The 26,290-nt window shown below is 42.2% G+C and overlaps 1 protein-coding gene across 1 annotated transcript in view; it reads left to right on the top strand.

Moving 5' to 3' along the window:
- Nucleotides 1–26,290, top strand: part of QPCT (glutaminyl-peptide cyclotransferase) — a 121,658-nt gene that overhangs the window by 7,757 nt on the left and 87,611 nt on the right. The window contains exons 2-3 of the mRNA XM_075862536.1: nt 14,365–14,511; nt 22,087–22,368. Of these exons, the coding sequence (XP_075718651.1) occupies nt 14,365–14,511; nt 22,087–22,368 (429 nt within the window). The remainder of the gene's footprint in view (nt 1–14,364; nt 14,512–22,086; nt 22,369–26,290) is intronic.

Here is a 26,290-nt window from a genome sequence, read left to right as displayed (position 1 = left end):
TCACAGCATTGCAGACCTTTGGCATTCTAGCTGTTAATTTGCTGAGGTAATCGGGAGAAATTTCACCCGATGCTTCCAGAAGGCCCTCCCACAAGTTGGATTGGCTTGATGGGCACTTCTTGCGTACCATACGGTCAAGCTGCTCCCATAACAGCACTATGGGGTTGAGATCTGGTGACTGCGCTGGCCACTCCATTACAGATAGAATACCAGCTGCCTGCTTCTTCCCTAAATAGTTCTTGCATAATTTGGAGGTGTGCTTTGGGTCATTGTCCTGTTGTAGGATGAAATTGGCTCCAATCAAGCGCTTTCCACAGGGTATGGCATGGCGTTGCAAAATAGAGTGATAGCCTTCCTTATTCAAAATCCCTTTTACCTTGTACAAATCTCCCACTTTACCAGCACCAAAGCAACCCCAGACCATCACATTACCTCCACCATGCTTGACAGATGGCGTCAGGCACTCTTCCAGCATATTTTCAGTTGTTCTGCGTCTCACAAATGTTCTTCTGTGTGATCCAAACACCTCAAACTTCAATTCGTCTGTCCATAACACTTTTTTCCAATCTTCCTCTGTCCAATGTCTGTGTGCGTTTTCCCATATTAATCTATTCCCTTTATTAGCCAGTCTCAGATATGGCTTTTTCTTTGCCACTCTTCCCTGAAGGCCAGCATCCTGGAGTCGCCTCTTCACTGTAGACGTTGACACTGGCGTTTTGCGGGTACATTTAATGAAGCTGCCAGTTGAGGACCTGTGAGGCGTCTATTTCTCAAACTAGAGACTCTAATGTACTTGTCTTGTTGCTCAGTTGTGCAGCGGGGCCTCCCACTTCTCTTTCTACTCTGGTTAGAGCCTGTGTGTGCTGTCCTCTGAAGGGAGTAGTACACACCGTTGTAGGAAATCTTCAGTTTCTTGGCAATTTCTCGCATGGAATAGCCTTCATTTCTAAGAACAAGAATAGACTGTCGAGTTTCACATGAAAGCTCTCTTTTTCTAGCCATTTTGAGAGTTTAATCGAACCCACAAATGTAATTCTCCAGATTCTCAACTAGGTCAAAGGAAGGTCAGTTTTATAGCTCCTCTAAACAGCAAAACTGTTTACAGCGGTGCTAACATAATTGCACAAGGGTTTTCAAGTGTTTTCTAATCATCCATTAGCCTTCTAACACAGTTAGCAAACACAATGTACCATTAGAACACTGGAGTGATGGTTGCTGGAAATGGGCCTCTATACACCTATGTAGATAATGCATTAAAAAACAGACGTTTGCAGCTAGAATGGTCATTTAGCACATTAACAATGTATAGTGTATTTCTGATTAATTTAATGTTATCTTCATTGAAAAAAACTGTGCTTTTCTTTCAAAAATAAGGAAATTTCTAAGTGACCCTAAACTTTTGAACGGTAGTATATATATATATATATATATATATATATATATATACACACACACGTAATATATATTATATATAGACATATTTGAAATTTGTTAATACTAAAAATTAATAATTAGGGATGTTATATATCTATAACATCATATAGATATATACGTACATGTAATATATACGTATACACACATATACTTATATAAATCTCTTCATATATTTTAGACGTCTGTAAATTCTAAATACATTGATTCATTGTTAGGCTGTGTTCACACGGAGTTTTTTGCAGGAGGAAAATTCCTCCTGCAAAAACTGCTCCAGACGTTTTTTGCACAGTGGTTTGACAAAAACTCGTCAAAACACTCGTCGAGGTGTTTTTTTTTTACCCTTCTGACTGATTGAAATGGGGTTTTGGAGGCGGAAACCGCCTCAAGATAGGTCATGTCGCTTTTTATCGCGATGTGTTTTTTTTGCTCACGGTAAAAAAGCTCGTCCAACTCCCATTGAAATCAATGGGAGACATTTTCGGGCGGTTTTTGACGAGTTTTGCGAAGCGGCTTCCGCGCCGAAAAACTCGTAAAAAAACTCTGTGTGAACAGGGCCTTAGGGTTGTTCTTAAATTTATTGATCAATGGATTACTGGACTTTTTCTTTGTTACATTTATTAAAACTGTTACAAAAAATAAGTAAAAAAAAATAATACGTAAAAAAATGGCATGCAAGTTATATACCACTGAAGAGGCATTTGCTCTCTTGGATTCTGATAGTGAATGGGGTCACTTTTGGGGGGTTTTCGCTGTTTTGGTCCCTCCAGGGCATTGCAATTGGGACATGGCACCGAAAACCATTATAGCAAAATTTGAGCTCCAAAACCCAAATGGCACTCCTTCCCTTCTGAGGGCTGTAATGTGTTCAAATATAAGTTTATGACCACATATGGGGTATTGCCGTAATCAGGATAAATTTCTTTACAAATGTTGGGGTGCTTTTTCTCCTTTAAACCTTGCAAAAATTAAAAATGTCTATGTTTCTTCAGAAGAAATGTAGATTTTCATTTTCACAGACTAACGCCAATAAATTCAGCAAAAAAACTGTGGGGTTAAAATACTCACTATTCAACTAGATAAATTCCTTGAGGGGTGTAGTTTCCAAAATGGGGTCACTTTTTGCGGGTTTCCACTGCTTAGGTACCACAAGACCTCTTCAAACCAGACATGGAGCCTAAAATATATTGTAATAAAAAGGAGGCTTCAAAATCCACTTGATGCTCCTTTGCTTGTGAGGCCGGTGTTTCAGTCCAGTAGCACACTAGGGCCACATGTGGGATATTTCTAAAAACTGCAGAATCTGGGCAATAAACATTGAGTTGTGTTTCTCTGGTAAAACCTTCTGTGTTACAGAAATTTTTACATTACATTTGTAAATTAGACCTCTACTTTGCCTTAATTCCTGTGAAACGCCTAGAGGGTTAAGAAACTTTCTGAATGCTGTTTTGAATACTTTGAGGGGTGACGTTTTTAAAATGGGGTGATTTATGGGGAGTTTCTAATATATAAGGCCCTCAAAGCCACTTCAGAAATGAACTGGTCCATGAAAAAATAGGTTTTGGAAATTTCTTGAAAATGTGAGAAATTGTTGCTAAAGATCTAAGCCTTGTAACGTCCTAGAAAAATAAAAGGACGTTCAAAAAACGATGCCAATCTAAAGTAGACATATGGGGAATGTAAACTAGTAACTATCTGTTTTACAAGCAGATACATTCAAATTTAGAAAAATGCTATTTTTTGCACATTTTCACTAAATTTCAGTGTTTTGCACAAATAAATACAACATTTATCGATCAAATTTTTTCACAGACGTAAAGTACAATATGTCACGAGAATACAATCTCAGAATCGCTTGGATAGGTAAAAGCATTCCCAAGCTATTACCACATAAACTAACACATGTCAGATTTGAAAAAATTGCCTGCGTCCACAAGGCCAAAACAGGCTGTGTCCTGAAGGGGTTAATGTGAGGTTAAATTCATGTAGGTGAGAAAAATGAAAATGCGGCACTCACCCGTTTGTATTTCTTCTGAACTTTAATATAACATCTTGGCAAAGATAAAAAGCGTTACAGGGAGGACAGCAAGTTGTAACCTACAACTTGCTGTCCTCCCTGTAACGCTTTTGATCTTTGCCAAGATGTTATATTAAAGTTCAGAAGAAATACAAACGGGTGAGTGCCGCATTTTCATTTTCTCACCTACATGATATTGCAAGACTGTCTCTTTTCATGCTGAGCACCGCCCGAAAGTTTGTTTGACCAGAAAACCCTGACTCCATTTGCATCTACATACCTGTTCTATACTGTGGAAACAAAGAGAGGTGCCAACTTTCCTCTATTGCCCCTGGAGGTTAAATTCATCACACCTCGTGCCTCACATTAATAAGTTAAAGAAGTTTTTATTTTATTTTTTTTACAGCGTACACATAAAAAATTACGTAAAAAAATTGTTGTGCAGGTTATTACGGTCGCGCCAATGCCGAATGAGTATATTTTATGTATTGAGACTTATTTTAATGTTTATTGTACAAAAAAGGTGTATGTGTATTTTTTTAAATTTAATATTACTTTATGTTTTTACTTTATTTTTAAACTTTAATGTACTGACATATATCAGATATATGCCAGTACATTGTACATTAGCCTGTGTACGTATAGTACACAGGCAGGTGTTAGAATATACCTAAGTATGCCCTAACAGGAAATATGGTAAGACAGCCCTGGGGTCCTTCAATGGACCCTGGGCGTTCTGGCCATACAGTATATGGTATGGCCCTCGATCGCGTCACAGGAATTCCCTGTGACGCGATCCAGGGGCATCCCCCTTCTCATTTGCCCCTGAATGCTGCAGTCAGCTCTGATCGCAGTATTCATGGGAATAGCGGCGGAGATGAGAGGTTTCTCTGACCTCCGCTGTTATAGAGCGGGTCTACGGCTGTGTAATACAGCCATTGCCCCGCTCCTGACAAAAGTGTGCGCGCGGTCAGCATGAGGAGATGCGGCCGGCGCTGCACTAATGAGCGGTGGCGCAGGCACTGAACACAGAACATGGGGGTGTTTTGTAGTGCGCCCTCCATGTTCTGTCTTCAGTGCCGCCACTCATTAGTGCAGCGCTTGCCGCCTCACATCATCCTGACGGCGCGCACTTGTCAGGACTCAGGAATGGGGCAATGGCTGTATTACACAGCTGCAGCCCCGCTCTCATACATTCACGTGTTACAATGCTAAGCTGTGCGGCTGCACAGCTTAGTATCGAAATACATGAAACAACGGTATCGAACCGTTTGGGGTTGCACGGTATCGAAACAGTATCGAAGTTTCGATGCATCGTGCATCCCTAGTTCACACAGAGTTTTTTTTCTTTTTTTCACCACGGTATTCGCTGCATTTTTCAATGCGTTTTTCGCCCGTGGACATAGAAGCTAATTCAAGCACTGCGGTCAAAAAACGATGTGAAAAACGCTCGGAAAAGCTTTTTTTGCCTCCCATTGATTTGAATGGGAGGTCAGAGCCGCAAGAAAGGACATGCTGCTTTTTTTCCCCGCGATCGGCAAAAAGCCACCCAGGGAAAAAAAACGCCATATTTTGGCGGCGTTTCCACGTTAAAATCAGCGCAAAAAAACTCTGTGGGATCAGGGTCTAAGGGGTTTTTCAAGCTCACCTGATGCTGCCATAGCTCTGAAGTAACATTTTTTCATTTTCATTATCTTACACAACTCTATACAGCATCTCTGTTTTACTGCTGCCAGGGATTGCAGTGGGCGGCATTACCATGTAGGACTACATTTCCCATGATTTCTCTCCCCTCTCACAGACATTTATATTTACAGCTGCCTGCATGCACCTTTATTACAATTTCAGGCGAAACAGCTCCTGAATTTCAGACGTTTTGACAAGTTACGGACGTAATTGGAGCTGGTTTTCATTGGAGTCAATGAAAAATGGCTCCAATTACGTCCCAAGAATTGACATGCACTTCTTTGAGGCGGGCGTCTTTTTACGCGCCGTCTTTTGACAGCGGTGCGTGAAAAAAAAGCCGTCTGCAGAGAATACCATAAGTCCCATTGAATTCAATTGGCAGATGTTTGTAGACGGTTTGGAGCCATTTTTTCGGCCGTAATTCGAGGCGTAAAACGCCTGAATTACGTCCGTGAACATACCCTTAGATAGTACTGTCACTACTCACTATCTGCTACTGAGACACAACTCTGCTGCTAGACTCTGCTCTATCTGCTGCCCAGCATCTCAAATAATTCCGAGAGGGTAGAGGGAGAGCAGGGAGCAGTGTAGATAAGAGGCATGTGATGTGTGACCTCCCGTACCCTACAGGAAGGGGGAGTGGGGAAATAATCAGTTGTTCAGTATACAGATGTCGCACAAGCAGGAGATAAACACTAGGAGTATGGTGTAACGCCCAATGGGGTTGTGTATCCACTGGGCTACTCCGCCGTAACAGAGTAGCTGCTGGCCAGAAAGATGTTAAACAGTCACAGGTAGATGGTACCTTGGTGGCAGCTGGATACAGACAGATAGCAGATAGTGGATGCAAGCTTGCGCCGGATTACTCGAAGCAGGCTGGAGCCGAATTACTGGAAGCAGGCTGGTGCCGTGCTTTTCTGTTTACAAACATCCAAATGGAGTGTCATAATGATGCCGGCTGCGTGAAAAGCACGCAGCCGCGCATCATATGCTGCTGCCACACGGAGCTGTTAAGTGCCTTTTGCGCAGGCAAAACGCCGCGTTTTTTGCGTGCGCAAAAAGCACACGCTCGTGTGAATCCAGATTAACACTAGTTTAGTACAACGTTGCTCAGGCCCTGGTATAGTGGGCAGACTTCTTCAAATAATCCGGGATGGGATTGGCTGGGGGCACTATTCCTGGTGCGCTTGCTGGCCCCTTAAGAAACGGCCGGAGCGTGCGCTCCTCCTAGAAATAGGAGGCGGGGCGCGCCAGCGTCGCAGTGAATGAGGAAGGGGACGCCGGCGGTAAGTATATACAGACTGACGCCGTGGCCACTAGGATGGGGGAAAGGACAACAGTCCCCGGCCGTCGGCGCTACACATGGTTATGTAACTGCATGTAAAACTGGCTTACAGAGGCATTTCAGCTACAGACAGTACATTAGCAAGTGAATAATCTTACTGCAGTTAAACCTGCACACAATTTTTAAAGACTGGAAAAACCTTTTTAAAACCCATAATGTCAGTTTCGCCTGTTTCCAGGCTGGAAAATCGATTTGCTGATCGAACTGGTCAGCCTACTAAAATACTGAGATACCACATCAATCAGCTGTTATGTCCAGTGTAAAGTCATATTAGGCAGTGCCCTATTTAAAGTGCCTTCTCTTTGCCTCATGTGCCAGTTAGGGTATGTTCACACGACCTATTTTCGGCCGTTTTTCGGGACGTAAACGCCTGAATAACGACATGCGAGTGGTGGACTTGTCAGATCGAGTCCTGAAGGCCTACAGCGCCATGCAGTGTTGTATAAGAAGCTGGCCGAGCACATCATACAGATGGCTTTGTACAATGTGTACGTGCTACGTCGATGTACAGGCCAGAGGGGAACTTTCCTGGAATTTCAAGAGATGATGATCAAGAACCTAATCTTTAGGGACCAAGAAGGGGGGGGCACCCAGTACTTCTGGAAGCGAGGCCACACGCATCGTACCAGGGCAACACTTTCCAGGAGAAGTACCCCAAACTGGCAAGAAAGGAAAAAGTCAAAAGAGGTGCAAAGTCTGCTATAAGAGGGGGATAAGGGAGGACACAATATATCAATGTGACACGTGTCCCGAAAAACAAGAGCTATGTATGAAAGAGTGTTTTAAAATTGATCATACATCCCTCGGTTTTTAATTTCACTTACCCTGATGTACTCCGCACAGCTTATCCCCCCTCGTCTTTCCCCTCTGGGCCCTGCTGGGTGTCCAGGCAGCTGTTAACAGCCACATTAAGGGTATTGCCATACCCGGGAGAACCCACATTACAGTTTATGGGGTGTATGTCTCCGGTCAAAATGCTCACTACACCTCTAGAAGAATGCCTTAAGGGTGTAGTTTTTAAAACGGGGTCACTTCTTGCGGGTTTCAACTGTACTGGTACCTCAGGGGCTTCTGCATACATGACCGCACCAGAAAATCCCCAGTAGGCCAAATGGTGGTCCTTTCGTTCTGAGCCCTCCCATGGGCCCAAACGGCAGTTTATCACCACAAATGGGGTATTGCCGTACTCAGGACAAATTGGGCAGCAAAATTGAGTATTTTATTTCTTGTGAAAATAAGAATTTTTGAGCTAAAAATGCCTGAAGGGTTAAAAAACTTGCTAAATGCTGTTTTGAATACTTTGAGGGGTCTAGTTTTTAAAATGGGGTGTTTTATCAGGGTTTCTAATACATAGGCCCCTCAAAGCCACTTCAGAACTGAAGAGGTACCTTAAAAAAAGGCTTTTTAAATTTTCTTAAAAATATGAGAAATTGCTGTTTATGTTCTAAGCCTTGTAACGTCCAAGAAAAATAAAATAATGTTCAAAAAACGATTCCAATCTAAAGTAGACATATGGGAAATGTGAACTAGTAACTATTTTGGGTGGTATAACCGTCTGTTTTACAAGCAGATGCATTTACATTCTGAAAAATGCTATTTTTTGAACATTTTCTCTAAATGTTGCAATTTTTCACCAATAAACACTGAATATATCGACCAAATTTTACCACGAACATGAAGCCCAATGTGTCACGAGAAAACAATCTCAGAATCGCTTGGATAGGTTTAAGCATTCCAACGTTATTACCACATAAAGTGAAATATGTCAGATTTGAAAAATGGGCTCTGAGCCTTAAAGAGGCTCTGTCACCAGATTTTGCAACCCCTATCTGCTATTGCAGCAGATAGGCGCTGCAATGTAGATTACAGTAACGTTTTTATTTTTAAAAAACGAGCATTTTTGGCCAAGTTATGACCATTTTCGTATTTATGCAAATGAGGCTTGCAAAAGTACAACTGGGCGTGTTGAAAAGTAAAAGTACAACTGGGCGTGTATTATGTGCGTACATCGGGGCGTGTTTACTACTTTTACTAGCTGGGCGTTCTGATGAGAAGTATCATCCACTTCTCTTCAGAACGCCCAGCTTCTGGCAGTGCAGATCTGTGACGTCACTCACAGGTCCTGCATCGTGTCGGCACCAGAGGCTACAGTTGATTCTGCACCAGCATCAGCATTTGCAGGTAAGTAGCTACATCGACTTACCTGCAAACGCCGATGCTGCTGCAGAATCATCTGTAGCCTCTGGTGCCGATGTGTCCTCGCTCGTCTGACACGATGCAGGACCTGTGAGTGACGACACAGCGTGATCTCTGGAGAACACGGCTGTGTCTGCACTGCCGGAAGCTGGGCGTTTTGAAGAGAAGTGGATGATACTTCTATACACAACGCCCAGCTAGTAAAAGTAGTAAACACGCCCCGATGTACGCACATAATACACGCCCAGTTGTACTTTTACTTTTCAACACGCCCAGTTGTACTTTTGCAAGCCTCATTTGCATAAATACGAAAATGGTCATAACTTGGCCAAAAATGCTCGTTTTTTAAAAATAAAAACGTTACTGTAATCTACATTGCAGCGCCGATCTGCTGCAATAGCAGATAGGGGTTGCAAAATCTGGTGACAGAGCCTCTTTAAGGCCAAAACTAGGCTGTGTCCTTAACCCCTTAACGCACCATGACGTAACTGTACGTCATGGTGAGCAGTAAGTTCGCGCACCTTGACGTACAGTTACGTCAGTGCTTTGACAGTTAACCGCCGCGCGGCGCTACACCGCAGCGGCGGTTAACTGTGCAGGGTGTCAGCCCTGCTCTCCCCGTTGCCGATCAGCGGCCTGTCGCCGCTGATATCGGCAGTTAACCCCTTAATTGCGGCGCTCGATTTTGAACGCCACAATTAAGGTCTTTAGCGCCGATCGGCAGCCCCCATGTGAAATCACGGGGGCTGGCGATGGTACCCATGGCAACCGGACGCCAGACAATGGCTTCCGGGTTGCCATGTACAGAAGCCTATGAGGACCACCCCGAGGGTGGTCGTCGTAGGCTTCCTGTCAGTGTGACTGTCACGTCACAATGACAGTTGAAATGCATTACACTACGTGTGTAGTGTAATGTATTCCAGCAGCGATCAGAGCTGCAAGTCTAAGTGTCCCCTAGTGGGACAAGTGAAAAAAGTAAAAAAAAGAATAAAAATGTTTTAAAAAAAGTGTAAAAATAAAAGTTAGAAGTGATATAAACAAGAACTGCTTTTTTTCCTATAATAAGTCTTTCATTATAGGAAAAAAAATGAACACGTAAAAAAAAAGTACACATATTTGGTATCACCGCGTTCGTAACGACCCCAACTATAAAACTATAATATTATTTTTCCCGCACAGTGAACGCCGCAAAAAAAATAAACGAAAAACAATGCCAGAATCACTATTTTTTGGTCACCACCCCTCACAAAATATGTAATAAAAAGTGATCAAAAAGTCGCATGTACGCCAAAATAGTACCCATACAAACTACAACCCGTCCCGCAAAAAACAAGCCCTTACACAGCTTTTTTGACTGAAAAAAAAAAAAGTTACGGCTCTCAGAATACGGTGACACAGAAAATTAATTATTTTCGAAATAAGTTATTTTATTGCTCAAACGCTGCAAAACATAAAAAAACGTATATACAAATGGTATCGCCGTAATCGTACCGACCCGCAGAATAAAGTATAATGGTCATTTATAGCCCAGGGTAAATGCCGTCAAAAATAAATAAAAATCATTGTCAGAATTGATGGTTTTTGTCACCTGGCTTGCCGAAAAATTGAATAAAAAGTGATCAACAAAATCGCATGTACCCCAAAATGGTACCAATGAAAATTACAGATTGTCCCGCAACAAATAAGCCCTCACACGGCTCCGGTGGTGAAAAAATAATAATAGTTCTGGCTCTCAGATTATGGCGATGCAAAATGTGCAGTGTTCCAAAAGTGGATAACATTGGGCGCCATTTATCAGTGCGACACTGGCCACATATCTGTGGATTATTATTTATTTACCCCATTATTATACCCTCTTATTATGCCCCTGATGTACTCTGCCCAGCCTACATATACCCCCACATTATAAACTGAAATACCAGCAAAACGCCAGAGCTACTACCAAGCAAAATCTGCGCTCCAAAAGCCAAATGGCGTCCCTCCCTTCTGAGCCCTACAGCGTGCCCAAACAGCCGTTTATGTCCACCGATATGGCATCGTACCAAAAAATGGTACCAATAAAAACGACAGCTCGTCCCGCAAAAAATAAGCCCCCACACCGCTCTATTGACAGAAAAATAAAAAAGTAGTGGCTCTTGGAAAGCGGGGAGGAAAAACGAAAAAGCAAAACATGAATCAGTTCGTAAAGGGTTAATTACTTTCTAATGAAAAAACATTTATGACCACATGTGGGGTATTGCCGTACTCGGGAGAAATCGCTTTACAAACGTTGGGGTGCATTTTCTCGTTTATCCTTTGTGAAATTGAAAAAATTCAACATTTTAGTGGAAATAATGATGTTATTAATTTTCACGGCCTAAGGGGAGATTCACACGAACGTTGCGTTTTTGCGCGCGCAAACAACGCAGCGTTTTGCGAGCGCAAAAACCATTTGACAGCTGCGTGTGTCATGCGTGTCTGATGCGCGGCTGCGTGATTTTCGCGCAGCCGGCATCATAGAGATGAGGCTTGTCAACGCCCGTCACTGTCCAAGGTGCTGAAAGAGCTAAATCTTTCAGCACCCTCGACAGTGAATGCCGAACACAACAGCGAAAAACCTGTAAAAAAAAAAGATAAAGTTCCTACTTACCGAGAACTTCCCGGCCGTTGCCTTGGTGACGCGTCCTTGGTGACGCGTCCTTGGTGACGCGCCTCTCTTGACATCGGGCCCCACCTCCCTGGATGACGCAGCAGTCCAAGTGACCGCTGCAGCCTGTGATTGGCTGCAGCCTGTGCTTGGCCTGTGATTGGCTGGAGCTGTCACTTGAACTGAAGTGTCATCCCGGGAGGTCGGACTGCAGGAAGGAGACAGGAGTAATCGGTAAGTTAGAACTTCGGTTTTTTTTACAGGTTAATGTATTTTGGGATCGCAAGTCACTGTCCATGGTGCTGAAACAGTTTAACTCTTTCAGCACCATGGACAGTGACTATCTCCTGACGTCGCGTACCGATAATTTTTTTGCCGGGATCGGCCAAAACGACTTTGGCCGAACCCGGTGAAGTTCGGTACGCTTGTCCGGCTTCGCTAATCGCAAAGACACTCCGTTTGGATGTTCGGAAACAGAAAAGCACGTGGTGCTTTTCGGTTTTCATTCATCCTTTTCACTGCTGTTGCGCGAATCACGCTCGTCCCTCGGAAGTGCTTCCGTGTGGTGCGCGTGATTTTCACGCACCCATTGACTTCAATGGGTGCGTGATGCGCGAAATACGCAGAGTTATTGAACCTGTCGCGCTTTTTGCGCAGCAGACAAACGCTGCGCAAAAAGCACGGACTGTCTGTACTGCCCCATAGACTTGTATTGGTCCATGCGTGCCGCGTGAAAACCACGCGGCCCGCACGGACCGAATACACGCTCGTGTGAATCCCCCCTAATTCTAATAAATTCTGCAAAAGACGTGTGGGGCCTAAATGCTCACTATACCCCTAGATACCTTAAGTGGTGTAGTTTCCCAAATGGGGTTACTTTTGGGGGGCTTCCACTGTTTCGGTCTCTCAGGGGCTTTGCAAATTCGACATGACACCCAAAAACATTCCAGCTAAATTTGAGCTCCAAAAGCCAAATAGCGCTCCTTCCCTTCTAAGCCCCGGTGTGGGTCCAAACAGTAGTTTATTACCACATATGGGGTATTTACGTAATCAGGAGAAATTGTTTTACAAATGTTGGGGCGCTTTTTCTCCTTTATTCCTTGTAAAAATTAAAAATGGCTACCTTTTTTCAGAAAAAAAGTAGATTTTCACCTTCACATACTAATTCAAATAAATTTAGCAAAAAAACTGTGGGTTCAAAATGCTAACTATACCCATAGATAAATTCCTTTAGGGGTATAGTTTCCAAAATGGGGTCACTATTGGGGGGTTTCCACTGTTTTCATCCCTCCAGTGCATTGCAAACGCGACACGGCACTGAAAACTATTCCAGCAAAATCAGAAATCCAAATGGTGCTCCTTCTCTTCTGAGGCCTGCTGTGGGTCCAAACAGCAATTTATTACCACATATGGGGTATTGCTATAATTGGAAGACATTGCTTTACATATGTTGGGGTGTTTTTTCTACTTTATTCCTTGTAAAAATTTAAAATTTCCTAATTTTTTCACAAAAAAAGTAGATTTTCACCTTCACATACTAATTCAAATAAATTTAGCAAAAAAACTGTGGGTTCAAAATGCTAACTATACCCATAGATAAATTCCTTGAGGGGTATAGTTTCCAAAATGGGGTCACTATTGGGGGGTTTCCACTGTTTTCATCCCTCCAGTGCATTGCAAACGCGACACGGCACTGAAAACTATTCCAGCAAAATCAGAAATCCAAAATCCAAATGGTGCTCCTTCTCTTCTGACGCCTGCTGTGGGTCCAAACAGCAATTTATTACCACATATGGGGTATTGCTATAATCGGAAGACATTGCTTTACATATATTGGGGTGTTTTTTCTACTTTATTCCTTGTAAAAATTTAACATTTCCTAATTTTTTCACAAAAAAAGTAGATTTTCACCTTCACATACTAATTCAAATAAATTTAGCAAAAAAACTGTGGGTTCAAAATGCTAACTATACCCATAGATAAATTCCTTGAGGGGTATAGTTTCCAAAATGGGGTCACTTTTGGGGTGTTTCCACTGTTTTGGCAGCACAAGACCTCCTCACACCTGACATGGTACCTAAAATATATTCTAATAAAATAGAGGCCCAAAATCCACTAGGTGCTCCTTTGCTTCTGAGGCCTGTGTTTCAGTCCATGACCGCGCTAGGGCCACATGTGGTGTATTTCTAAAAACTGCAGAATCTGGGCAATAAATATTGAGTTGCATTTCTTGGGTAAAACCTTCTGTGGTATAGAAAAAATTTATTACAAATGAATTTTTGAAGAAAAAAAATGAAATTTGTAAATTTCACCTCTACTTTGCTTTAATTCCTGTGAAACGCCTAAAGGGCTAAAATACTTTGTAAATGCTGTTTTGAATACTTTGATGGGTGCAGTTTTTAAAATGGTGTGATTTATGGTGACTTTCTAATATATAAGGCCCTCAAAGCCATTTCAGAACTGAACTGGCCCTTGTAAAAATCGCCTTTTGAAATTTTCTTGAAAATATGAGAAATTGCTGCTAAAGTTCTAAGCGTCGTAACGTCCTAGAAAAATAAAAGAATGTTCAAAAAATGACGCAAACATAAAGTAGACATATGGGAAATATAAACTAGTATGTATTTTGTGTGGTATTACTATCTGTTTTACAAGTAAATACATTAAAATTTAGAAAAATGCTAATTTTTGCTAATTTTCTCTAAATCTTGGCGTTTCTTACAAATAAATATTGAATTTAATGACAAAAAATTTTCAGTATCATAAAGTACAACATGTCACGAGAAAACAATCCCAGAATCGCTTGGATAGGTAAAAGCATTCTGGAGTTATTACCACATAAAGTGACACATGTCAGATTTGCAAAAATGGGGCTGGTCCTGAAGGCCAAAACAGGCTTAGACACTAAGGGGTTAATGAGTTAATGAGTTGGTAGTTTTTGGTCTTTAGAGAGCAGATTCTGAGGGCATAAGTATTGAATGTTTTATGTGACTAAAAATAGCCTATAGATATATAATACTTTTAATCCATTTCTAATATTCATTTTAGGATTGTTTTCCTTTACAGAATTCACATCGCCCTCTGGTTTTGCGCACAGCTGATGTGCGGCGGGTTCTGTCTCAAACAGACATTTCTCATATGTGGAAAATTGACTTAAAGCCTATGCTTATTGAAAGGTTTTCTGGATCTCCAGGGAATTTTGCTGTGCGACAAGTAAGTAATGCTTTATAAAAACATATTTAAACATGTTATCTGGGAGCTATGTAAAATAAAAAAAAACATTGCCAAATCTGTAATAACCCATTAAGTTTTATACTAGTTAATGGGTGCAATACTAATTTTTAAATGTCCTGATTTATTTTTATCACAGAGCGCCTCAGCACCAGGGCAGGCATAAATTAATTAGTGATGAGCTATCCCTATTTCTCTGCATAATATATAATACATACACTGTTTCGCATGCAGAGCAGTCTGTGTATTGTAGTACTTACAAGAAACATTTTTTTATCAGACATCGTGGTTTTGTTATGTTTTTATTCTAGAGATTTTTGTAATTGAGGCAAAACGCCAGCAGTTTTACAAAAATCGTGACAAAAAAGGGGAGAAAATGTCTCATGTAAATACACCCTTATACTCTCACACATATCATAGAGAAACAGCTGAGATACAAAAACTTTATGATGTCACAAAAAATATTAAAAAAGAGGAACTTGGTACCGAAAGGGAATCTATATTGTTGTTCTGGGGACTAATTCTATTGAAAGTCTCTGCTCATTTAGCTACAAGATTGAGTATCCTAGTAACATTAGCCTCAATCAAAGAAGCATGTACCACAGCTAATATTCTATGTGTATTTCCCAGCTGAACCTCATTCAGCCACATCTCCAAAAGCAACCCTTGTTACAACCTGTAGACCAGGGGTTGGTTGCCTATAGAGGTGGATACCTACTGTTGTAACTTAGGGATGGTCTTGAGATCTACTCGTGACAGGACCTTGAGGGGAATTATCAGGGGTGTTGCTAGGATACCGAACAGTCTCTGAATAAAAATTACTTTTTAAATTAAATTCAGTTCTACAGGACATACAGAATAATACTGCATTGATCAGACGTATTCATAGAAAACATAAACAATTACATCCATTCACTCACAGGGGATGTGTTCTTTGATTGGAGATCTTACTCCTCATCTTCTTAATTCAACCCAGACCGCTTTGAGAGTTTGTACCATTCCACTGACACTAAGTTGTGTCACACACAGTGCCCCCAACAATAATTAATTCCAAGAAGATAGTGCCCAACAATATTAGTGGCCCCAACAATAACCCTACCAAGCAAATAGTGCTCCCAACAGAAATAGTGGCACACAGTGCCAACCAAAAATAATTGTGCTCAGCAGTTATTGCCCTAAATCCATAACAGTGACCAAAAAATAATTGTACCATAGTGCCTAGAAGCGTGCCCCCAACAGTAATATTGCCAACATCTTTCACCAAAATAACTATACATGCATAGTTCTTCCATAGTGACCCCCAAAATAATCGTGCCAAAGCATAGTGCCCCATGCGTTCCCCAATGTGCCCACAAAGTAATTGTGGTCTGAACTAAAGTGCCTAACCCTTTGTATGAAAAAAACAATAAAACTACAAATACAAACTTTACCCCGTTCCTACTTTGCACACAGTGTACTGTGCGGTCTACACAAGCAAGCGCATACCTGTGCATTCTTAGGAAGCAGGCCTAAAGTGGGCTGCGGTCCATCAGGGTGAACATTGGGGCTTGAGGCTGATGAATCTCAAGCTCCGCCACAGTGTTTAACTTCATTGGTCTCCTGAGGACGTGGATGTTACACGCTCAAGACCGCAACACCAGACAATCGCTATCACATGGCTGAAGCACGCATCAACACTGACAGAAAACAAAAGGCACAAGTAACACACCAGTGGATGAGCAAAAACAAATACTGAATGTAGTAGAAGATAGAGACGATGCATTAATAGAGTGGATGGCAGAGGAATAGCATGCAAGCAGTTAACACATGAATAGATAGTTGACAAGAATTAACAGCACTCACTGACCCTACCTGAATACTATCCAACAGCAGTGTAAGACAACAGCTTGGCAGCAGACCAAACCCACAGGAAAGGTAAACAAACCATTGGAACTACTGATCCGAGGATACACACAAAACCACAGTACGAAAACTAGATCTCTCAGAGGACCAACAGGTCACACAGTACAAACAAACACATAGACAAGAACAAAGTCACTAACTAGAATCTGGAAAGAGTTTAGCACATGCTAGAAATAGTATAACAAGCACTTGGGTAATCCAGGGCAGAAGAATAAATAGACCCAAGAAAAGTAATTTGCCCTAATTAATCAGGCAAAGCTAAATGATGACTAAATCCAGACTCAAATCCAGACCAAAGGCATTGCCTAGCAACGCCCAAACACAGAGATAACAGAGTCCTTCTGCTAATAGAAAAAGTAGAGGTTGAAAGTGCCTCTTTCCTCTGGAGCCCAATTTACTTGTGACCCGGGCTGTAGACAATCCCGTTTTTTCCCAGTTTTTTTTCTAGAAACCACACAATTCTTTTTTCAAATCCTGTACAACCCATTTTTAGGATATGTGTTATACAATCGTATTAGGTACCCATAGCTTGCTATAGGCCCATACTCTATCTCTCTGTGCCTCAGAAAAGTTTCAATCAATTTAAAGAGAATGTCTAATGAATTTAGTTTAAGTTTCAATTAATAATTTATTTGAATTAGAATTTGGTATGACGAACAGAAATAATGTGTTTGTTCTTTTTTTTAAATGTTGTAACGATTTATTTTTGTATTACTAAAAACTTTTCACTCTGTCATACTGTATATAGCCAATCTGGCAAGTGAGCTACACAAAGCAGAAAATGTCAGCTCTTGAGGCCAATGTGAAAACTGTGAGATTTCAAGATTGTTTTATTGTGTGGATAGTAAAAAATAAAATGTTTTAAAAAATTGTTTTTAATGTTTAAAACCTCTTTTAAAAAGATTAAATGTTCTAATGATACATTACCTTCAATAGGATCATGTCTACAGGCCCTAAAATTTCATTCATACAACTGTAATACGGCTCTGTGTGTGTATATTTAGTGACAAAGATGGGATAAGATCCCGCCATGAGACAGCAGGGTAGCCTTTATATCTCCCACACAGAGCCCTGCTACAGCTGTGTGATTGCAGCCCAAGATTATGTTTGCACTGCAGACGTCAAATGAAAAAACATCTTTTACCAAAATGTTGCAGTTTTGCAGTGGATACAAAAATAATGGCAAAAAATTGCCATTATGAAGTCTCATATACTCAAAACCTCATGAGTTGTTTGGATTATCTATGATAAATTATTACACACATCTTATCTGTTTTTATCTTATCCTGTGTACTGAAAAACTTTTTTCTCGTTTTATATCATTGGGGGACACAGCATCATGTGAATAGTCCCTTGCCACTAGGAGGCTGACACTAGGTATGAAGAAGGCCATACCCTTCATACAGACTCTGGGGAAATCAGTTTATAGTCTAGTCTCCGTAGGAGGCAGACATGACATGATTCTCAGGTCTGATTTTTTATTTTCGATTCATTTATTTTGTTTCTCTCTTTTAGCCTCAAATGGTTTGTCAGCCTGTTCATAGCCTGTTCAGTACCGTGAGACCATGCAGTTCTCTGCACTGAATCGTCACCTAACCTTATTTGCTGGAGTACTAGTATCCCACTATCAGTGTCAGGTTACAGAAGAAATTACCCTGCAAACACCCGAAGACTTCTAAGGTTGAGTACGAAAAATTGTCCTCATAGAACCCATGACCCCCGTCCCTGCCACTGTCCTAAGGTTAGCTGAGGGTTGAAAAAAGTATTGTCTTCTGGGGTAGGGAGATTGATAAAGAACGTTATTTCGGTAAAAATGTATGCCCTCCAGATACATTGCTGGTCTAGTCAGGTACTACCTTGACTACCTTGGTTTAGTAATTCCACCTCCAAGTTTTTTGGCACTTCCAGTGGGGTTTACGATTATCCCTGGGCTTCTGGAACATGTGTCGCTGTAGCTCCGCTCTATCCAACAGTGCCGCTGTCCAGGCCTTTTTAAATTTAGCCCTAAGGCTTCTCGACGGCCTAGGCCGTATCTTCCAGGGCGGTCCCTTCAAAACGTGGACTTCCAGGGACAACCTCTCTTGCTCTTCCTCGCGAACATGTATCACTTTAGAATTCCTCCGCTTTTCCAGTGCCTTTACAGCTCTTTCACACTCAGCTTGACTGGCAGTACACAGCACATTGGGGTCTGGTAGGCTCATTTTTTTTAGCGTTGCAGGGGCTCACAAGTTTTTTGTGTACTTCCAGGTGTCACTTACTTTTTTTGACCTAGGTGGTTTTAATAGTGATAGGTGCAGCTTCCCCAGGTGTTGTCTTTCCTCAGTTACTGTTAATTGTCTGTTAGTTTTCAGTTTTTTCTCCGTTTCTCCTCCATTGTGACATGTGTTAATCTCAGGAGGAGTCTGGCAGGTAGTGAGCACAGATTGCCCTGCTTACTTACTTTTAATGTGGCAGGTGTAATAAGAAATTTAAATGTGTCCAGTCTACCCCATTCTGCCCCCAGTGTCTGCAACCCAGGATCCCCAAGGATGCTACCCTCTCTCAGGATGTCCCACCCCTGAATGAGTCTTCCAAGAAAGCGACTGAGCATAATGCCTCTCTGTCCTACAGGGATACTACACCGTCTACCTCTCGCGGTAGACCCATTGAGAGGCGTAAAAGTACCAGGGACAGGTCTAACTCTTCTTCAGATTCTCTCTAAGGGAGCCCTGTCATCATTGGAGAAACTGGATCAGACACCCTCCTCCTGTAAAAGATGACCCTATAACCCTGTCACATGACATGGCACTCTTAAAGCGCCAATGTTGCCAAAGGCTATTCTTTTTGCACTTTATAAAGTTTGAGGTGATTTTGAACAAGGAATGGAATCATCCTGACAGGCGCCTGTCTGTTTCTAAGTGCTTTAACACTGTTTCCCTTTAAGGTAGAATTGATCTAAAAATTGATAATGCTAAGTCTTCCTCTGTGAATCCACCTATGTCAGATGCAGCATCATTCAGTGACCCTCTTGACAAGAAGCTGAATTCCCAAACCAACTCCACGTTTGTAGCCTCAGTTTCTGTTCTTCGCCTAGCTTTTGCATTTGCTTGGGTGAGTAAGGCTTGCTCAATATGGAGTAAAACAGCTGCACCGTGGTATCCTGGAAGGTGCGTCGCAACTGCACTTGGTAATTTAAGCTTTTAAATTTATTTTAAGCCAACTCGCTTCAAGACCCACACATCGGCTAATCTCATTTCAATGTAGCGTTCAATTTGGCTAAAATATGGGCTACCAACCAGGTGACCGACCAGGCTTCCAAAAAGGACCTAGTTGGCCTTTCCTTTGTTGGTGAAAGACTTTTTGACAAGCATCTGGGGCTACCAGCAGTAAAAGTTATCTTTTGCCCAGAACCGCCCACGCCGTACCGCAGCCTTCTCTCTGATGTCATAGATTTCAGTCCGTTCCTAACTCCTCTGCCCAGAGGTCATTCTTTTCCCAGAGGCTGGATAGGAGGGATTCTTTCCCTACCAAGGCCGGACGCCCATCCTTTAAGCCCAGACCTGGCAACCACATCCTAAGCCACAGAAGTCCTCCTCTGTCAAGACATCTTCGCAATGAAGGTGTTTTCCCATTTGTATTCCTTTCAGGAGTCATGGCTTGCTATTGTGGATGATGCATGTAATCGTGAAGTGGTGTAGGTTACAAGATAGAATTCTTCGCCCTACCCACGGGAAGTTTCTTTCTGTTGACTCCACCATGCGCACTGGATCGTGCCTCTGCTTTTTTCATGCTATTCAAGCTCTCTACTCTTGCAGAATGTTATGGTCCTAATTCCTCAAGCGGAACCATTTCAGGGGTTCTATTCAAGTCTCTTCACATTACAAAGAAAGGTGGGTCACTCTGGATCTGAAGAAGCTGAACTATTTTGTTCGCGTTCGGAAGTTTCGCATGATATCCTCTAATCCATTAACATTCGCAATGAATACCTCCACATTTCCATCGCAAGATCCCACCAGTGCTTCCTTCGTTTTGCGATTGTTTCTCGTCATTTTTAAATTGTCAACCTTACTTTCGAGGTTTCCATGACTCAACGAGTCTTCACCAAGGTACCTGCAAATCTCATGGCGCTTTTCCACGGTGTGGTGTGGCTCTTCAGATTGCTCCCTTTAAGCCTTTCGGGTTGTTTCACCGCGTCTACTCTCCTGGAAGGTGGCCTTTCTCAAAGCCGTCACTTCCATCAGTAGGGTTTTCGAATTAGCTCTACTGTCCTGCAGGTCCCCATTTTTGGTCACCTAAGGACAAGATGGTTTTCCGACCTGTCCCTTCCTTCTTACCGAGTGTTATCTCGGCCTTCCATATCAACGACGAGATTGTCTTCCCTTCTTTCTGCCATTCCTCTTCTCATCCAATGGACGGGCTTTACATTGCTTTGATGTGGTGAGAGCAGTCTGCATCTATTTAGCTGCAACGTAGTCATTTCGGTACTCTGACTCTCTTTTTTTTTTGTTCCACAGGGGCCACACAAGGGATCGGTGGCTTCAAAGGCTACCATTGCGTGTTGGATTCAGTATGTGATCTCGGAAGCTTATCAGTGCAATGGTAAAGACCTCCCTTTCGGGGCACTGCCTATTCTACAAGGGAAACTACCAAGAAAGAATGATCGACTACGCACATGGAGATGCAAAAAAGTACACAAATTTTATTGAATAAAGACATTTGAACAAGTTAAAAAAATGGGGGTCGAAATCAATAGTAAGCCAGATATGGTTATATCTGGCTTACTATTGTTTTCAACGTCTTTTTTATTGTGTGACCCATTCCCTATTCCATTTTTTTAACTTGTTCAAATGTCTTTATTCAATAAAATTTGTGTACTTTTTTGCATCTCCATGTGCGTAGTCGATCATTCTTTCTTGGTAGTTTCTCATGATAATTGTTGATCGACGCACCAAGTGTACCTTGGTCAATACTAAGGATATATAATATAGTGCCGCCTATATAACAGTGATTTACAGTTTAATGGTGACCTTTGTGCATTATCTGTATTATATATTCCGTTTGTTGGTATTTTTTGGTTTATATCCTATTCTACAAGGGCTATTGGTGCCTCTTGGCAGTCAGACATCAAGCTTCAGTTGTTCAGGTATAAAAAGGCTTCTACCTAGGTTTCGGTGCAGTCAGCTGTGAGTTAGGTGGGTCGCATGGCTGTCCTGCTTGCTTTATTTTCTGCTCCCACACTCTGGGACTTTTTAGGTTGTCCTTTGGTACTGTCCCCCCCAAATGATATAAACAAGAAAACTGTATTTGTGTACTCACTGTAAAATGTTTTTCACGTTGTATTCATTGGGGGACACAGATTCCTCCGTCTTTTGTTTTGTTCGAAGCACCAGACCTGTTTTGGCTGTTTTTTTTTCCTGGGACTATGGACATGTTCTTGTTTTGGCTTCTACTAATGCTTTCTGTACAAACTGATTTTGCCAGTGTCTGTGGGAGAAGTATGGCCTGCTTGGACGGGAACACTTCTTCCTACCTAGTGTCAGCATCCTAGTGGCAGGGGCCTATACCCATGGTGCTCTGTCCCCCAATGAATACAATGAGAAAAAGATTTTACGGTGATGGCCTAGGCATTTTATGATTACAAATTTTTACTGTTCTGTTTTGCTTTTCTGTCAATAGCACATAAAACAGCGATTGCAGAGACTTCAAGCTGGGTGGCTTATAGAAGAAGATACATTTCAAAGTCAAACTCCTGTTGGATATGTGACATTCTCAAATGTTATTGCTACTCTGAATCCATCTGCTCATCGTCACTTGGTCCTTGCCTGCCATTATGACTCAAAATACTTCAGCCCTCAGTGGGATGGTAAAATATTTGTTGGGGCTACAGATTCAGCTGTACCATGTGCAATGCTATTAGAGCTAGCCCGAGCTCTGGACTATCGTTTTCAGCCATTAAAGGTATGTAATATATATGTGTAAGATTAGTTTACACAAGCATATTTGTAAACGGTTGTTTGTTGTGAATCATATTGTATAGCTATCATTGTCATTGGTATTTCATTCATATTATGAAATCTTAATACTGTTGGTTTGCCTGCTAGGAAGGAAATTGAAATTCCCATTAAAATACAGATGCATTACTGATGACATGGATTACATATTCATGCATTTTGAACACTCTCCACAGGCTTCAATGGGCGTTTTCAATCTAAACAGATTATGCAGTTTTTTTAAAATCTGCAAATATTTTATACTCCCAGGTGAATAGCCAGATGAATAGCCACACAGATTAACATTGGCTCTGTATTATGCACTGAAGAAATTTATGTAAGGTCGCTTTTAGATGGCCAGAATACCAGCGCATTTTAGCATACGCATTACAGCTGCAACACTTGGACCGCCTGTGGTACAACTGTACCGAACTTAGATCACTATGGTTGGAACCTATAGTCAGAGAACAGCCTCCATATAAGTAAGTCCTTTAAAGGGGTTTTCCAATCTCGGACATTTATGGCATATCCACAGGATATGCCATAAATGTTCGATAGATACGGGTCTCGCTTCTGGGACCTGCACCTATCTCTAGAATGGGGCCCCCTGACCCCTGTCCTACCTTGTCCCACTCTCGCTGTTCTCCAGCCACTGACTGACCAGGTGGTTGGGAGTACAGAAACAGCCAAGCTTACGGGGCTATATTGTTTCCGTAAAACCCATAAAAGTGAATGGAAGTTCTAGAAACAATGTAGCATATTGATCTATGCTCTTTCCTGTAACTCTATAGTTCTGGAAACAGCCCAGAGGGGGGACCCGCATCTATCCAACATTTATGGCATATCCTATTGATATGCCATAAGTGTCCAAGATGGAAAACCCCCTTTAAGGTCTGAGCTTAATATAACCCATTGAACCCAATAGTGATCTATGTTTAGTTCAGTTGAACTATGGGAAGTGCGGATGCTGTGGCCTTTATATTGTCGATTAAATAGGCCATTTTGAGGCAGCCTAAATGCTGGCAAAAGACTGATAAAAAATACTCTTAGAAATTGCCTAATTCTGGGGCTTAAAGTGTAGGTTTCCACCTTTGTTGGAACTGTAACTAATATATTAGAATTGCAGAATTGTATAAATATCAGTTCAATAACATGTATAATGCAGCATGCCCTGAAAAATGCATTATTTTTATTACAGCAGTGGCCAAAATGCAAATTCAATGGTACATGTGAACATACCCTAACTCAAGTAACTATGCACTACATTAGTGGTATGCAGAAGAGCATTTCTCAATACACAGCGTGTGGACCCATGCAAAAGATGGGCTACAGCAGCAAAAGAGCATACCGGGTTACTCTCCTATAATCTAAAAACAGAAAATGTGAGTCCTTCTATCAGAAGAAACATTCATAATATAACATCCAATATAGCATGCCACAATTTTGTTTCTGTCAAATTCCGTATAACTGACAGAAAAAGCCTCCTTATGAGGGAATTATACAAAGCAGGGCTCCAGATGGCAAATATACTGGTCGCCCGTAGCTACAGCTTGCTACACTTATTACTCTTGTTTTTAGCCAAGAGCATGGGACCAGTGAGCAGCTTCAATTGACTTCTAAGATACAATTAGGCTGTTCCGTTGTCCCACACTGACGGCTCAAGACAAGGGTAATATATAAGGGTATGTTCACACGGCAGCGTCCATTACGGCTGAAATTACGGAGCTGTTTTCAGGAGAAAACAGCTCCGGAGTTTCAGACGTAATGGCATATGCAGGCGTTTTTCGCAGCGTCCATTACGGACGTAATTGGAGCTGTTTTTCCATGGAATCAATGGAAAACGGCTCCAATTACGTCTCAAGAAGTGACATGCACTTCTTTGACGCGGGACCGTCGGCACAGAACATCGTAAAACCCATTTAAATGAATGGGCAGATGTTTGCCGACGCTTTGGAGCCGTATTTTCGGACGTAATTCGAGGTTAAAACGCCCGAATTACGTCCGTAAATAGGGTGTGTGAACCCAGCCTAACACTGCATCTGCCGCTCTGTTTAATATTCTAAGTACAGAGCCCTGGCAGCCATCTGACCAGCTCCACCGCTACCATTGTATTGTAACAGAAGCTTTGCAGGTATGTGAGGACGCAGAAGATTTACGTAATATGAAATTAAAGAAGAACTCCAGCAATTATTTTTCTTTTGTATATATTGATAAGGAAATCTTTAAAAAAAAGATTCCTGTCTCACGGTGAAATTAAATGAAAGCTTTATTAAGAAAGAGAAGTTACAATAATATGAGAGAGATAGAGAAGTACGAAATAAGAAAAAAATGGCCTCCTGTCTCACGGTGAAATTAAATGAAAGCTTTATTAAGAAAGAGAAGTTACAATAATATGAGAGAGATAGAGAAGTAAGAAATAAGAAAAAAATGGCCTTGGATGTCCTCTCAAGAGAGTTAGACAGAAGACCTAAAGGTTCAATTTTAGATTAATCTTTTAAAGGTCTTTTCCGGGTAAGTGCCATCAAGGAACCGCCTTACAAATTATTGGCCACGCGAGAAATATGTACTTATAACATATCATTCTTATGTAAAGGATTTGCCAGACATAGCTTCTGTGTCGACGCCCGTGGGCAATCAGTCTGCACCTGCTCCTATGTCTGTGAGACTGACTCCATCTTCCACCACTCAGGTTGGCAGGCTTAGGAGTGGGAGAGCCTATCACAACCTGGCCAGATTGAGCTAGCTCCCGCCCACTGTCTATTTATACCTGCCTTTCCTGTTCCTCCTTTGCCTGTGATTCTTCTATGCTTGTTTCCTGGCTTGCTACTACTGCTTGTACTACTCATCCTCTGCTTGTTATAGACCTTGGCTTTCTGACCACTCTCCTGCTCAGCGTTTTGTACCTCGTTCACTCCAGGTTTGACTCGGCTCGTTCACTACTCTTGTTGCTCACGGTGTTCCCGTGGGCAGCTGCCCCGTTTCTCTAGCTTCTGTGTACCCTTGTCTGTTTGTCTGTCTTGCACTTACTGAGCGTAGGGACCGTCGCCCAGTTGTACCCCCTCACCTAGGACGGGTCGTTGCAAGTAGGCAGGGACTGAGTGGCGGGTAGATTAGGGCTCACCTGTCTGTCTCCCTACCCCGTCATTACATAATCACAGGCCCATATACCTAGTCTACACTGGTCCCTGACACATCTATGGACCCCCTTGAGACCCTGGCTCAGCAGATGCAGGGCCTCTCCCTACAGGTCCAGGCCCTGGCTCAGAGGGACAACCTGCATGATGCTACCCTGGTAGTGCCCCCCACCTCACCTCTTGAACCCCACCTCAAGTTGCCTGACCGGTTCTCAGGGGACCGGAAGACTTTTTTCTCCTTTCGGGAGAGTTGTAGGCTCTATTTTCGTTTAAAGCCCCACTCCTCAGGTTCTGAGAGCCAGCGGGTGGGCATAATTATGTCCCGGCTCCAGGACGGGCCCCAAGAATGGGCCTTCTCCTTGGCTCCTGACGCCCCTGAACTTTCCTCCGTTGATCTTTTCTTTTCTGCTCTCGGGCTCATTTATGACGAGACTGACAAGACTGCCTTTGCCGAGAGTCAGCTGGTGACCTTACGTCAGGGTAAGAGACCTGTAGAGGAGTATTGTTCTGACTTTAGGAAGTGGTGTGTAGCTTCTCGGTGGAATGACCCTGCCTTGAGGTGCCAGTTTAGATTGGATCTGTCGAACGCCCTGAAAGACCTGCTAGTTAGCTATCCCTCTTCTGACTCCCTAGATCGGGTTATGGCTTTAGCGGTACGACTTGACCGACGTCTCAGGGAACGACGACTTGAACGTTTTTGTGCCTTCTCCTCTGACTCCCCCATGATGCCTCCCGAGGTTCCGTTGCTTCGTTCTT

Source organism: Rhinoderma darwinii, chromosome 4 (genome assembly GCF_050947455.1).
Source record: "Rhinoderma darwinii isolate aRhiDar2 chromosome 4, aRhiDar2.hap1, whole genome shotgun sequence".
In the NCBI taxonomy this organism is placed as follows: domain Eukaryota; kingdom Metazoa; phylum Chordata; class Amphibia; order Anura; family Rhinodermatidae; genus Rhinoderma; species Rhinoderma darwinii.
Note: the sequence above shows the minus strand (reverse complement) of the source record. Positions and strands in the feature narration are given on the sequence as shown.